General features: G+C 55.1%; 1 protein-coding gene across 12 annotated transcripts in view; it reads left to right on the top strand.

Moving 5' to 3' along the window:
* The first annotated feature begins 6,453 nt into the window (after positions 1-6,453).
* TLE3 (TLE family member 3, transcriptional corepressor) overlaps positions 6,454-14,769 on the top strand; it is a 48,925-nt gene continuing 40,609 nt past the window's right edge. For 3 of the 12 annotated variants that reach the window (XM_022579906.3, XM_022579908.3, XM_089907056.1), the window contains exons 1-4: positions 6,458-7,780; positions 8,323-8,423; positions 8,938-9,001; positions 9,993-10,037. In XM_022579906.3, coding sequence (XP_022435614.1) covers positions 7,757-7,780; positions 8,323-8,423; positions 8,938-9,001; positions 9,993-10,037 — 234 coding nt within the window. In that variant the 5' untranslated portion in view covers positions 6,458-7,756. Of the gene's footprint in view, positions 7,781-8,322; positions 8,424-8,937; positions 9,002-9,992; positions 10,038-14,769 lie in introns of all 12 variants that reach the window. The other 9 variants (XM_089907050.1, XM_089907052.1, XM_089907051.1 and 6 more) reach the window with 6 other exon arrangements.

Here is a 14,769-nt window from a genome sequence, read left to right on the forward strand (position 1 = left end):
TCATCCAGCCTGACCCAGAGCACTCCCCTCTGCTTGCTGGCCTGGATAATTCTTGCGGCATGGGCCTCACCCTTGTGAAGTTGGATGCATTAATACCAGCAAAATATTTCTTAATCTCCTAAGCCTCCTTTTTGAATCCTTAAAAAGGAAAGAAAGAAATGCCACAAATCTCTTAATTAGGACGCCCAATCACTTCGATAAATATTTACCCGGTTCCGGCATGAGGCATAGAAACCCTGCGCCCTTAGTCAGTGGCGGTCAGCAAAGTGCGCCTTGGGAACAGCAGGATGCGGTGGGGCTCGGCTTCGGATGGAATGCTGGGAGAACGTTTCCAGACTTAAGCTTCTGCTAAAGACAGGTGAACAAACACATTCCATGCCTACTCAGCACAAAGTCCCAGGTAGACATGAGGGGCTCATTAAATCACTGCCCGGCTTCCTTAGCTTTCCGGAGAGAGGTGGTAGCCTCCTCTGCAAGCTGGGCCACCAGGCAAGCAAACCATCCCCAGCATTCTCTAGAATGTCCCGGCTGGGCACCTTTGCCCCTGTCTGGAACTCTCCCCTTCCTCTCCACTTAGCCACACCGAGGGCCACCCTCTATAGGCAGCTTCCCTGACTGTCAACCTCCACCCTTCTACCCAATACTGCTTCCCTGCATAGACTCTATTTGGTTCTTAGGGCCTACATACAGCCTGGAATTAGGGGTTGTCCTGCCTTGTGTATGTTCCAAAGGCAAAGACTTCCCTTAGATTTTGGTACCTCCAAAGAGGTCTTACACAGAGCAGGCTTTCTGTAAATTCTTGCCAGGTAAGCAATCAAGTGTCACTGTTTCCATTCTACAGATCTGGAAACCGAGACCCTGAGAGTTTCAGGGTCTTGCCCAGGATCTTGCAGATCCTCAGGCCTCCTGATGCCCAGGCTGGGGCTGCCACACAGTACAAATGAGTGGATTCCTCTCTCCTGACCTTAGGAGACTTTAGAGCCAGATTTCACTGGAGTCTGAAATAGAAGTTGGGATGAGGGCAGGGGTCTTAAGGAAGGGAGCCAAAGCACGTTGTCAGGTGGCAAAACACAGAAAGGATCCAAGGAAGCAGAAAGCACCCTGGCGCAGGCTGAGGGGGAAAGGTTTCTGTTACAAGTCTTTGTTCAGCCTGGTCCCCTTTACCCACTGGCACTTCTGTCCATCCTTCTTGACTGAGCTCGAGCTCCACCCTTCCAGGGAGCCCTCAGAGAACGCCCCCTGCACAATTCCTGTTCTCCCTCAGAGCCAGACTACTTTATACTCATATACTTCATTGTTGTGGCTTGTCTTCTCAGAAATGCTATGGACTCCACTGCTGTTTAGCCGGACTTCTCTGCCTCCAGAACCCCTCACCCCTCCAAGGCTTAGCCTTGAATTGCCCCCTCCCTTCTGCCCTTCCCCTCCCACACACACCTCAAGGGTCCTTGGGCAGTATGGATGTCCAAGGTCATCTGAGGACCACGATAAAGAATGCGAATTCCAGAGAGGGAGGGGAAGGCCTGATGACCTCAGGAGGGGCTCCAGCGAGCTGGGTGTTCCCACCGGGGCTTGGCTACTGCCTGGATTATTCCCTGCAAGGGCTGGGACATTAGACCTTCCTCATCTCTGCAGGCACCCACAAAACATGCAAGGAGTTGAATCATCTGATGGTTCTGCATCCTCATGACCAGCATGGCCAACTGTTATTGATCACTTAATGTGCCAGGTTCTGTACTAAGTACATTGCATGCATTACCTCCATCAGTCTTCAGAACAATCCTCTGAGGTGGACAGGATTGTCATCTCCACTTTACAGATGAGGAAATGGAGGCTTAGCAAGATTAAATAAGTCCCCCAAGGTCACATAGCTGGGACCAGCCAGAGAATTGGAAGAGGGGTAAGGAGACCCTGGGAAGTTCCCCAGCCTCTCAGAACTCAGTTCCCTTCCCTGAAAAGAGGTGGTTGCAGGATGAGCTCCCTCTGGGTCTTCCTGGAGTCCCTCCAGTTTCCTGTGGTCTGTCCTGCAGCCCTGATCCCCATTCCCAGGAAAGCCAAGCTTGCACAGTGGAGTGTGGGGGCTGAAGACTCTGGAGCCAGATTGCCTGGGTTCAAGTCCATCAGCCACTGAAGTGACTCTGGGCAAGTCATTGTACCACTGCATGTCAATTGCCCCCTCTGTAAAACAGGGGTGATACTGATAGTACCCACTTCATTCGCTGTGAGAGGATTAAGTGTGTTAATATTTGTCAAGTGCTTAGAATAGTGTCTGGGACAGAGTTAAGCACTATGTAAGAGTGTGTTAAATAAATAAAAATTCCCTTTCCTTTCACTCTGTGGTGAGGTGCTCACTTGTGGAAGAAGGCTGGGGATGACTGAGCGGGGGTGGGGTGGGGTAAGGGTGTTGAAGGTTGGGGAACAGAACTGCCCTAGCAATGGAGTCAAGGGCCAACCATCAGAGGAGCCTTACAGAATCAACCAAAGGGGAGAGGGGAGAGAAAGATTCCTCTTCCCTTTGGGCAGTCCCAACAACAGACCTTTAGAAAATCAAAGCCAGTGGAGGCTGGGGGGCTGGGGGGGAGCGGGGGAGGGATGATAGGGAGCCATCTGAAACCCACCCAAGGTACTGAGCTCTTCCTCAAATAGGAGGCCACAGCCCAGTGGCTGACCTCAGTCAGACCCTTTGATTGCTGGGAAAGGGAGAAAACATATATTAACACTTTATCTAAAGTGTTTGACAATTATTTTTTAAAAACCAGAAAAGCAGCTCTTGGAGCTGGCAAACAGCTACCCACCAACCACCCTGCGCCTCAAATGAGGGGCTGGGGAACCTCCGCTCTGCAAATCCAGGCCGGACTTTCTGTCTCACCGGGTGACTTTTTTTTTTTTTTTTTTATGCCAGGAATTCCTCTCCCACGTGGGGTGGACTCCGAGGTACTCAATTAAGCAGCCAATGAAAAGTCAGCTCTCCGGTAGCAAATGACCCTGACACTTCTTGTAACATAAACAGTTGAAACGTTTCCAATTAGAACTGGAGACAGAGACGTTTGAACTCTCTCTCTCCACTCCCCTCCTTCTTTAAAAATAATTGTCAAGCGCTTTGGACGGGGTGTTGTATACATGTTTTTTCTTTTCTCTCTCTCGAGCATAAAAAAATTATTTTTCTCCTTGTTTTTCCTAATTTGTGGGGTGGCAAGGTGGGGGGTAGAGCGGTGGCGAGCTGAAAGGGGTGCTGGCCTGGTTGCCTACCTCTCTGCTCCTCTTGAGGCAGGAGGCCCAGACAGCCCTGCAGAGCTGGGAGTGATGCTGGGTGCAGAGCGAGTAGAAGCCAGGGGCTGGGGAGCTGGGCCTCTGACCTCATCGCCAGAACCTCAGACTGAATGAGTGAATATGAATGAATGAATGCCTTTCCTTTTGCAAAAGCTTGCCCCGGTCCAGCTCGCGCTAGCAAAGGGGGCGCTGAAGTTGGCTGTTGAGCCCGCTGCCCTGGACTCTAATCCTGACACCTCTGCCCAGCTTGGGGCAAGTTACTGAACTTTCTCGGCTTCTCTTTTTTACTCTATAAAATGGACTACCAGCCAGGCCGCTTCCTTCAGGAGTGAGGTGAGGGTGAAGTGGGTTCTCGCCTGGGTAGCAGTGTCCTGCCTTGTGCACAGAAAGTGCTTGGGCGCCGTTATCATTTCGGTCTGGGCGGTGGAGTAGTCCAGTCGGGCCCTGCAGAGGAGGCGTCTCCCTGCAAAACAAGGTCGATCACACGCCCCGCGGGCTCCTCCAAGGTTTCAGGCCTGGCGCTGGCCGTAGGGCTGTGGCTCACAGGTGAATTCGACGTGAGTCTGCTCTGCTCATGCGGTCCCTAGGAGAGTGGACGTCAGGGCAGGAGCGACGCCAAACCCGAGACGTCTCTTCTGGCCACGGTCTGCGTAGACCTGACCTAGGGCCCGGGCTCGTCGGCCGACTGCGGGCGGGCGCCGTCGGAGCCGGTCTCGAGTGAGAGCGGAGAGGGCGAAGGCCGGAACAGGGGCCGCGTCCCGGGCATCTTGAAGGCATTGTGTTTAATAAATCCGGGCGAGACGCACACTCGCTCTCCCCCCCTCTTCTCTCAGCTCCCAAATCGAGACCTGCTGCGGGAGCCCCAGTTTATGGGGTCTTAAACCCCCCTCCACTTTGATTAGCAGCTTCAAAGAGCTCCCTTTAAAGTTTGCCCCCTTCCCCGTCCCCACCTCCTTTTACATTGCCACCCCTCCCCCATCACTCTTTCTAGACTTCTGGACGACAACAGAACACTTAATGCAAGTTTAAAAGTGGGGGGAGGGTGGGGGGAAGCTTCAGGCTTCCTCCTGAACGTGGGCCGTAGAAATTACCTGTTTCAGGCTTGCACAGGAGTCGGAGAACCGTGGAGTTTGGCTTTTTTCCTTTTTCTTTCTTTTTTTCTTTTCTTTTTTTCTTTTCTTTGGTGTGTGTGTGTGTGTGTGTGTTTTTACCTTTTATTATTTAAATTGATACGTTTCATTACTAGGGAGAGAAATAAAATATTCCTTTGATACACAAAATCAAATTGATATTTAGCCTCTGCTTACTTTTTTATGCATGGCTCCTTTATACCACATGGTAGTGACAGATTGTTTGAGCTGGAAGGAAAAGCCATTCAAAGCTAATTAAGCAGCCATTCCAAGCACTATTTGCAAGCGGGAGGCTCAGAAGCCTCGGCATTTGTCAGCGCTCCCCCACCCCGCGTGGTTTTGACTGACAGCCTTGGTCTCGGACTGACAGCGCTCGGCAGCTTCACCAATCGGTAACAGAGACTCCCATCAGCCGTCTCTGATTGGTCTTTCGGGCCTTGATAGGGGGAGGGGTCGGCGACCCCCACGTGGGGGCAGGGGCGAGAAAGGGGCGGGGCGGGTGGGAAGCGGGTGCGCCCACCCGTGACGTAGAGGGGAGGGCAGAGAAGGGGGAGGGGAAAGGAAGCTCCAAAGCGGAGCCATTTTGTGTCTAATGAATGCTGCGGCCAGATGCTCGCATCTGTTGAGCCGGGCTTCTCCTCCCCCGCCCTTCGGTGCGTGCCGCACACGATTTATGTTTTTATTTAGGAAAATAAATAAATGAAGAGAGCAGCACGGTTCGGGGCTGGCGGCCGGAACGGACGCGGGGAGGTTCAACTCCGAGGCGGGTGTTCACGTGTAACTCCCATCGCACCGGCCTCCGAGCGCCCGCTCGCTCTCAGCTCCTCGTTAAGATGCAAAAGCGAACTCCAGCTCCTAATGAGGAGAAAATATAGATCCGGGGACCGCCGACGGCCCCGGGGTGCGTGCGGGTTCGCGGAGACGCTGGAGGGGAGGGTCCGGGGGCCCACCTGGGCCCGCCCACCCGGCGGTGCCCGTGGGCTTTGGGACGCTGCCCTTCCAGCTTCCCAGCCTCTCGAGGGCCGCGTCCCCCAGGCCCGTCTGCCCTGACGTAACCCCGAGCACCAGAGGTGGAGGCTATCGCTGTGCGGGCAAACTGGCCCCCGTTGTCGAGCGGCCTGTTTGACCGCACGGGGAGTCCCGGAGGCGCGGCGGCGGGGTAGGAGAGGAGTGCGCGGGGGCGGATGAGCGTCTTCGCCTCGCGGGGCGTCGAGGCTGGCGGCCGAGACGCCCACAGGCTCGCACACGCGCCGCTCCGCAGGTTTCCGCCGACGCGGTGACACTGCCGAGGGCAGGCTGAGGAAACCGGGTCGGAACTCGGAGCTCCCGGGCCGTGGTGAGGCCAGGCCGCCACCGCATTCCCGACTTCGCTTCCCTGGCCCCGGCTCTCAGTGAGCAGCTGCGGCGAGGGCGTAGCCGTCTCCACCGGGAAGTAGCCCCGTGTGGGGACAGCGTGGACTGAGCAGGGTGTCTGCGGGAGTCGGGCTCTTGTGTCTGCGGTGCCCGCCAAGCTAGAGTTCCTCCGACTTCTCGGGGGCAGCCGCCGCACATCAAAGAGGCTGTTTATTTGGCTTTCTGAAAAGAAGGACAAATGAACAAAGAAGAAAAGCTGGGGGCCGTGGGGTCGGGGGTGGGTCGGAGAAGGCGTAAAGAAAGGGACACCCTCAGTTCCGAGCAAATTTTTTAAGGTGGGGGGCAACTTTGGGACCACCACTTTATCAGTCCGAAATCTTGTGAAAACATTAAAGTGACAAAGTGATTTTGTTTGTTTTATAGTATCTAATTGGGCTGCTTTGCAGACCTAATGGGATTAGAGGGAGGTATCGTTTGCCGCCACTGCAGAATAAACTGATACGTTACTACCAGCCACAGGTTTTGAGGACTGTACAGCTTTTTTTCTTTTGTTATTATTCCTCTGTCTTCCCTCTTTCCCCCTCCCGCCAAATAATTATTTGCTAGTAGATCGTGGGAAAAAAAAAGAGAGGAGGGGAAAAAAACCCTAGCAGCCCAGGACTATAATATATATCTATTTATTATATGTCTTTCGGTTAATTCCTGATCTGAGGAGCGCTGTTTTTCACTCCCATGCGAAAGTCACCAGCGGGTAGGGCCTGATTGCTACTTTTCATGCATAGTTTTAGACACAAGAGGGCATTGTGACGTCGCGCCCGGCGGCGCCCAGTCGCAGGCCGAGTCCGGCAGCCCCACGTGGGGGCCCCGCGCTCCCATTGGCCAGCTCTGGGCGAAGCTGCCACATTATTTTGTTACTTTTCAGTCCCTATTTGGAACTGCTCTCGCGGCAGTTCAGACCTCGTGCTCGTCTCCCTCGCCTGTCTGTGTGTGGTATCCGCAGGTCCGGGGCACTTTTTTTGGTGCGAGTGTATGTGTGTGTGTGCGTGTGCGTGTGCGTGTGCGTGTGTTTGGGGGGATTGTCGGGGCGCGAGAGGAGAGCCGAGCCGAGGGGAAGGAAGGAAGCCACAGATCTCCCCGGTCTCGGGCTGCTTCTCCCTTCCAGCGCTCTCCTGCCTGCGCGCTCGGAGGCGGCGGTGGCGGCACCGAGCGCTCCTCGCTGGGGACTCGGCGCTCGAGCAGGGAGCAGCGAGGACCCCTTTGATGCGGCTTCCTGTGCCTGCTGGAGTTAGGATGCCAGGGTGGTTGATTCCCACCTACTGAGCCCGGAGTTTCCTCCTCGGCCCTGGGAAGGGCTTGCAGCGGCGGCGGCAGTAACAGACAGAACAGCAGGCTCTCCTCTCCGAGTGGGGGGGGGGTCGAAGCGCCCGCGCCGGGCTCCCGCCCTCACCCTCCGGCACTCCTGCGGCCCCAAGCCGCCACCCCGGTGCCTGCCTCCTTCCTCTTCTCGCCGAGAGCCGCCCCTGGGATCGGACCCGCGCGCCCCGGATGCTGGGGCTGCCCCGGCGCGCCACCCTCCTGGCGCGACGCTCTGAGTGAACCGGAGGGCGCCCGCGCTTGCCCCAGGAGGGGCCCCCTAACCTCGGGACCCCGCGCCGGACCCGCCGGGTAGACGACGATGTCCGCTCAGCCCCCGGCTCTGACGCGCTCCACGCAGCGGGGGGAAGGCGGCCGGCCACAGCCCGCCGAGCCCTAGGTGCACAAAGCCCGCGCCCGCCGCCCGGCCTCGGCGCCCGCCGACTTTGCCGCCTGCTTCGCGGCTCTTTGTCTCCGCTTGGGGCGGGCGCCCGACTCTGGGATTTCGGTGTGAGAGCGGGCTGGGGGGGCCGGGGGCGAGCTCTCGGTTTGCCGGCCGCCCCCCGCTCGGGCTTGGCTCCCCCCTCCCCCGCATCTCCCCTGCCCGGGCTCTCGGCGCTTCCACGCTCTCGGAATCACGACCCCTCCCTGCCATGTATCCGCAAGGCAGACATCCGGTGAGTAATTGCAATTCGGTTTATTTAAGCATCTATCATGGGAGGGTAAACGAGGCAGTTTATCTGGCACCTCCATTTTGCTTGTTGCTACCTTTATAGTGTGTGCGTGTGTGCGCGCGCGCGCTCACACAAAGGGGATGGGATGGGGGGGCGCCGTTACGAGAGGAGGTTAATTCCGCCCTAGTGGCGTGGGGGGCTGCCAGTCGTCCTGGGGAACTGTTTTCACGCTGTCCCCCGCCCCCTCGCCTAAGTATCCCAACTCACTCGTTGTGTCTCCCCCGCCCCAGAAGGGAATGGGAGCCCCTTCGTGAAAGGGATGGGAGCCCCGCGGCCAATAGGGAGAGGTTAGCCCCCCGTCCCCCCCGGCCGTCGGGGAGCTGAGAAACTTGCTGGAAAGGTGCTGGGCTGTGAGGGCGGCCCCTATGGTGGGTGGGTGGGGGAGGTGCGGGGGGAGAACGGGGAAAGCCAGTGAGGGGTCTGGGCAGCTTGGAGCCGGGTCTGACGCCCCCGCCCCTCCGCTGTCTTGTCCTCGCCGGCTTCAGGCTCCCCATCAACCCGGGCAGCCGGGATTTAAATTCACGGTGGCTGAGTCTTGTGACAGGATCAAAGACGAATTCCAGTTCCTGCAAGCTCAATATCACAGGTAAGGCCAGTGGGGGCCGCCCCGGGGCTGGCGGGGCGGGGGCGTCTCCGCCGCAGCTCCTGCCACCACCCCTAGGGGACCGAGCGGGCCCCCGACCCCGGGGCGGCGGGGCAGTCCGGGCCTCCTCCTTTTGTTTCCCCTTTCCGAGCGCGGCGTCTTAACCCTTTGCTGCCGGCAGAGCCTCCCGGCTCCCTGCGCCGCCCCCAGGGTGAGGGTTCGGGGCGCGAGCCGGCTCGCTCCGGGTTCTGGGGGTCGCGAGCGAGCGTCGGGGTCCCGCCCCCCCGCGGCTCGGATAAGTCCACTCTCTCGGCCGCGGGAAGTTTCAAGTTGCTTCACTCCATCTCCGCGTGTCGGGGACCCAAGCCCCCCTCCCGCAGAGGCTGCGGGATAAGGGGGTCCCCCGGGGGGAGGGTGTCAGGAAAGTGACGAAGTGGCTCCCAGAGGCCCTTGGGTTGGGGCCTCGGAGGAGGCTGTGCAGGCGCCAAGTCTGAGCCGGCTCCTTCTGCCCTCGCAGCCTCAAAGTGGAATACGACAAGCTGGCGAACGAGAAGACGGAGATGCAGCGCCATTATGTGATGGTGAGAGGCCGGGGCGGCGTGCGCCTGGGGAGCCTGGAGCCGGGTCCCCTGACCGGCCTCCGCCGGGCAGCCCCGGAGCGGGTGTAATCCGAGTGTGCCCTCTGACCCTTCACCAGCCTCCCATAGCCCGGCCACTTGGAGGAGGGTGGGTGAGAGGAGGGGCAGAAAGAGAAACCCAAACCCCAGGCCAAGCACTTGTGCACTTCCTTTGTGCCCCATTAATTTGTGTTTTGAAGGTTTCCCAGAGGGCTGGTTGTCTTATCTTGGCTAGTAAGATAGGATTGGATCAGCCTATGTCAGGGTTGGATAAAAATCTCTCTTAGAGATCTCCTGGGAGTGTTTGAAAACTTCACTGCTCTGCAGCCCTGGGATCTAGCCAGAGTGGGACGTAAGGCCCCTCCGCCTACCCCCTTTCTCCGGGGGTTTCTGACAGTGGAGGAGCCTTTTACAGGCTTTTGCCTCCACTGTACACTCAGGGATCCCCCAACTGAGAACCTTAAAGGCCCTGGGACAGTGTGTAGACGTCCGCCCTTTTCCCAGTGTCTATTCCAGCAAGTTTAAATCTTCTGTTGGTGAGGAAGGCACCGGAGGTCCTTAAGTGAGGCTCCCTGCACTGCTTTGCACATAAGAGGCCTTGGACACATTGCTAAATAACTCTCAGAGGACAAGAGGGTCCCAGCGTACACATGATTCCTTGTTGAACGAGAACCTTGTATAAACAGGGTATATGGTACAGGCAGGGCTGGTGGGAGGGAGGGCCCCGCTCTCCATAATGCTTTGCGTATAGGATGTTCTCTTGCAGTGAGAACAGCCCTCGTGAGCCGGTCTTCAGCTCTGCAACCCCTTTATAGCCGGCTTTGGGCTTTGGCTTAAACTTCTTTAGCAGGTGTATCATAAAAGTACCATTTGGCCAAAACCTCCCCCAAAGCTCATTGTGGAACACAAACAGACTTTGGTGTTGTGCATTAATGGCCGTTACTTTTACTTTTAGTACTACGAGATGTCCTATGGATTGAACATTGAAATGCACAAGCAGGTAAGTGCTTTACCGTACATGTCTAGTTTTAAAATTTTTACCTAATCCACAGATGTTTAAAAATGGCTCCTCCTGTTTGAAAATGAGCCTCGTTCTTCTGTTCCTTCTCCTCCTCCTTGAAGAGTGAATGGATCGAGCCCTTGACATGCCGGGTTTGAGGCTTGGCTGATTTCTTGGACATGTTGAGCTTCTAGTGTCCCAGCTTGTGAAGTTTGTCCTGGTGTTGGATCTTGGTGGAGGAGGAAGGAGCAAAAGGAAACTTGTCCCTTCAGGATCTACTTTACAAACTCCTGAAACCCAGAGGTAGCTGGCTGCTACCTGTTTTAATGTAAAATTTTCAAGAGGAAAGGCAGGAGAGTTTGTGTGTGTGTGTGTGTACAAAAGTATGTTCTGCCTTGATGAGATTAAACTTCAAGAGTCTTAAAAGCCAGGCTGAGCTGTCAAAATTTAAGGGAACAAGCCACCAACTGCTTAAAAATATAAAGCCAGAATGAAATACAGCCCAATGCCTTATGTCTATGAGGCAGTTTTTTCATCTCCATCTTAATGTGAAGGCGGCCACAGCCTTTCCCATTTTTCGGGGAAGGAAGGTGAAGCAGAGAGGTGAAGTAACGAGCCTGGGGCAGCCTAGCCAGGACTTCTGAGATGGCTGGGGGTTGAGCTCAGCTTTGAAATCCTGGTTTGAAGTCAAACCAGTTTAGCTGGTGTGGTAGTGTGTGATGGATATGTAAACTACCCCGTATTGTCACTCTTCTAATAACAGTATACCTCAAACCGGGCAAATACAAACACCTTTATCTTGGTGCATATCAGTAACTCGTCCTGGGTGCTGGGCTGGGCTGTGGGAGAGGCCTGTTTGTGTATTTGTGTTGCGAGGAGAGGCCGCCTATAATTTGGCTTGGCCAGCGATTAGCATTGACTTGGCAAGGAGAAATGGCGCAGGCCGGTTGTTCTCTGTAACAATTGGTGTTCTTGAAATCCCAGAAAACTGTTGACTTATTCTAGTCTTCGTTGACCGTGCTTTGAATGGACTTTCTGCTCTAAATGAACAGTGGTTTACAAGGTTTAAACTTCGCTCTTTAAGGGGGCAGGACCCAGGGCAGGTGAGAAGGGCAGGTGACCTCTGGAATGCTTGTAGATTCCTGTCTGCCCACTCCAGTGGCTTCGCACAGAGTCTTTGGAATCTAGTTTCCTTTCCCCTCCTGGAGGGAACCCCAGTGTTGGGTGAAGGGCAGCCAGAAAGGGACCTGAGTTTGTTGAGGAATCTGGGGAGGCACATGAAGGCTACCAGGTTTTTACTTCTTGACCCACAGGAACTGTAAACAGACACCACTTTGTAAGTAAAGCTGTTTCTCCTCGGGAGTCGGGGCTAGAGACTGCCCAACTTTAGGTGGAACTGACTGGGTCTGACTGGTCCAGTAAGAATGTGTGCAGTGCAGCTGGGGTCCCAGGTGTTCAAGGGCCTTGGGCTCTTATGCAGGATGCAACCTCATCCCTTTCTTCACCCCCTCTTTTTTTGTCCTCAGCGCTTGGTATCTTGGGTGTGTTTAAATTGAACAGGGTAATTGCACCCAGGTTTAAAAGTTATAGCAGCCGTTCTTCTAAGAGCTTCGTAATTAAGGTGTAATATGTCGTTGCATGTCGAGGTCTGCATGGGTGGTGTTCCCCGTGTCTGTGAGTGGATGGTTCTTTGGCACAAAGAATCCACCTTGGCTGGTGGAGCGAAGCTGTTCCTGGAGTCCTGGGGACACTCTGAACCCAGGAAGAGTTATTCGCCTTCCTAGCACATTGAGTGGTGGGGTTTGCATAAGAAGCAGCTGTGTGCATCTGGGACTTCTGGCCAGTCCCCAAACCAGGTTCTTAGGGGGAGAATGCCTGAGGTTTGGCGACATGGTCTCATTTAATCCTGTCAGCTGCCAGAGGCAGATAGATGTATTCTTTGCCCCCTTTTTGTAGGCGAGGAAACTGAGGCTTCAGGGAGGCGAGGAGGGCAGACCTAGGACTCAAATCTGGGCCTCTGGCTTCTAAACAGTACTTTACCCTGTTGGCCACTCACCTTTGCCTTCCAGCCTCAGCTCCCACTTGCTTCCCAGCGGGAGTGTTCCGTGCTCTGAGTTCAGTGGCTTTGCCGGTTTTATGGCAATCTCTGAGTTGGGTGAAATCCGCCCGGTGGCTGTGTAGGAACAAAGAGGCAAGGAGGTGAAGAAACCCTGCACTGAGAAATGCAGCCCTGACCTCCTGGGGCTGGCCACTCCCTAGGCATGCAAGGGTTCTGCAGAAGGAAACCGGCCGCTAATTGTAGTGTGGGTCTTGGGTGCATTTGGCGGATGGTGGTTAGGCCTGAGCAAACAAGTTTATCAGCTGACCTGTTTAGCGGTTGACTGGTGTTTTATCTGCACACACAATCAAGTGACTGGAGTGCTTGAATTATTCATGCAGTGTCCTGCCCTCTAGACTTGACTGTTCGTGTGATTACATCTGCCTGGAACAAACAGGCTGGATTCTTCATCTTGAAGCTGGGGGGGGGGGCGGGGGGGGCGGGGACTGTCTGTACTTTTATATAATGGATGCTCTCCAGAGCTAGCACCTTGGGGAGTGTGGCAGTCCTCAGCCTGCGTGCTCCCGCTCGCTCTTTCTCCCTCTCTCTCTCTCTCTCCCTCTCTCTCTCTCTCTCTCTCTCTCTCTCTCACACACACACACACACACACACACACACACACACACACACCTCTTACCAGCACCCCCACATATTTTTTTCAGAAGCCGCCTGCTGGCTCTGTGGGAAATGCCTGTTAGTTGGGGACCTCAGGTTCTACAGATGGGCCTGAGTATTGACAGAGGGTAGCTGATGAGGTGCGTCCAGCCCGTTTTTATTTTACCGAGAGGTTAAACTCACTGTGGCTGGCTCCTTTCCTAGCTGTTTCTCTGTCTCCCTCTCTGTTCTTTTTCCAAGCTGTCAGATCCCGGAGAAGCAGTAAATGGTTTCTCCTCCCCTCCCTCTCTAATTGTGGCAAAGCAGAGGTTACAGCATCGTGGGCCTGGCCCAAGATTTCAAGAGGTCACCCACCTCCTCCAAGCCTCTACTTCCAGGCAGGATGTCAAGGGTGATTCTTCAAGGCCGGGGAGGTGATGATGGCTGGCCAGCTTGTCAGTTCCCATCTTGTTCCCGCAGAGGCTGAAGCTCTCCAGTGTCAGCCACAAATCACCAGCGTAGAAACGAGCACTCCAGAGCAATCGTAGTGCATTGGGTTTGAGGCACTGATGCCCTGAGAAGCTGGGGCAGGCCGTCTTTTCACCCCCCTGCTGGTGAGCGCTAAGGTTTTGGAAGAGCACCAGAGGCCTTTTGATTTGGGGACAGTGTCATGCCCCCACTTTTCTGTCACCGAGCAACACTTCTTCTAACTTTCTGTTCTAACTGGGAGAGCCCTTTGGCATCTCCTGCAGACCTTTCAAGTCACAGATGAGACTGAGGCCCAGACAGGGGAGCCGAGGTATCCAGCCCCATGTTAGCAGAGGAACTGCCGCTGCCACTTTTCCTCCTGACCCCAGGTCTCTTAGCAAAACTCAAGAAATGAAGAGCGCTTATTTACTAACTAATAGCACTCTGTGTCTTTAATTATTGTTGCTTCTTTCCGCGTTATCTCAGGAGGCTAAGGCCACAAACCTGGCAACGCCAAAGTTCCGCATTTCTGGTTCTATAACCATATCAGATGAATCATCTTTGCCCGCCCAGGGTCCTCTTCTGAACCGCTAGCTATTTGCACAACTAATGATTCAGTGCGCCTAGTAATAAACACAATGCATAGCTAGCAATCCCGGAGGTAAGGGTCACAGGTAAGGTTTCATCTAAGGATGGGGGTGGCCATGAACATGGCTGAAGATGGAGATGGGATGTCTTCATTTGTCATTGCCCTTCTCTGGGTCCTCACACCTACATAAAAAGGGACTTGGGCTGGAGAAGACCTCTAGGGATAACAGCTTGAAGTTTTGTGGCTGCTGTGAAGGTGTCGGTGGCCAGAGGGGGCCAGCAGGTGGTGAGGTTACCAAAACCCTGCCCAGGAATCAGGTCCGTCTTGGTGAGGAGAAGGTGGAACACTGAAATTGAAGGGGACGTGGGTCTTCATACTAGGGCAGTGCCTATATGTGTGGCATCTGAGTCGAGCTAAGAAAAAAACCTTTGAGTATCATTTATTTTGGTCAGAATGCTGGCATCCGGGGACCGCTCTACGCCCTGATTTCCTTCTGACTTTCTTGCCTTGTCGCTTTTCTCCGGAACAGTCTCTCCTCTAGTCATGCTGGCCTGGGGTGACTGCCTTGCTCCAGTTTGGGGTCCACCAAGCTCCAAGTTCCCTTCACCCTGTCCTGTCCACCTAGGAGGAGCCTGCCTCCCAGGCCCCCAAGACTGCATCTCACACCAGCCTTCTCCGGACCCCCTCTTCCTTCTTGCTGATGGAGTTGTCAGAGCGAGGGTCTGTGTGCTTTCCTTGCGCTTTTCCTTCTCATCCCATTTGATCACTGAAATGACCTGGGAGATGGGCACATGGTCCCTGTGTTTACCCTCCGATCAAGGAAACTGGTCCTAGATGGGGACCTGGCTCCTTACTGAAGACTCTCCATGAATCCTGCTGGACCAGGAGCTCCTGGAGGGCATGGAGCTCTTCTTTCTGTCTGTGGCTTCCTCCTTCCCCAGCTCGGACAGGAAGGGTCTAGCCTAGGTCAGAGGCCCTTTGTT

Source organism: Delphinapterus leucas, chromosome 2 (assembly GCF_059928025.1).
Source record: "Delphinapterus leucas isolate spDelLeu-1000000601 "Yukka" chromosome 2, BTC_Dleu_Yukka2, whole genome shotgun sequence".
NCBI classification, from domain to species: Eukaryota; Metazoa; Chordata; class Mammalia; order Artiodactyla; family Monodontidae; genus Delphinapterus; species Delphinapterus leucas.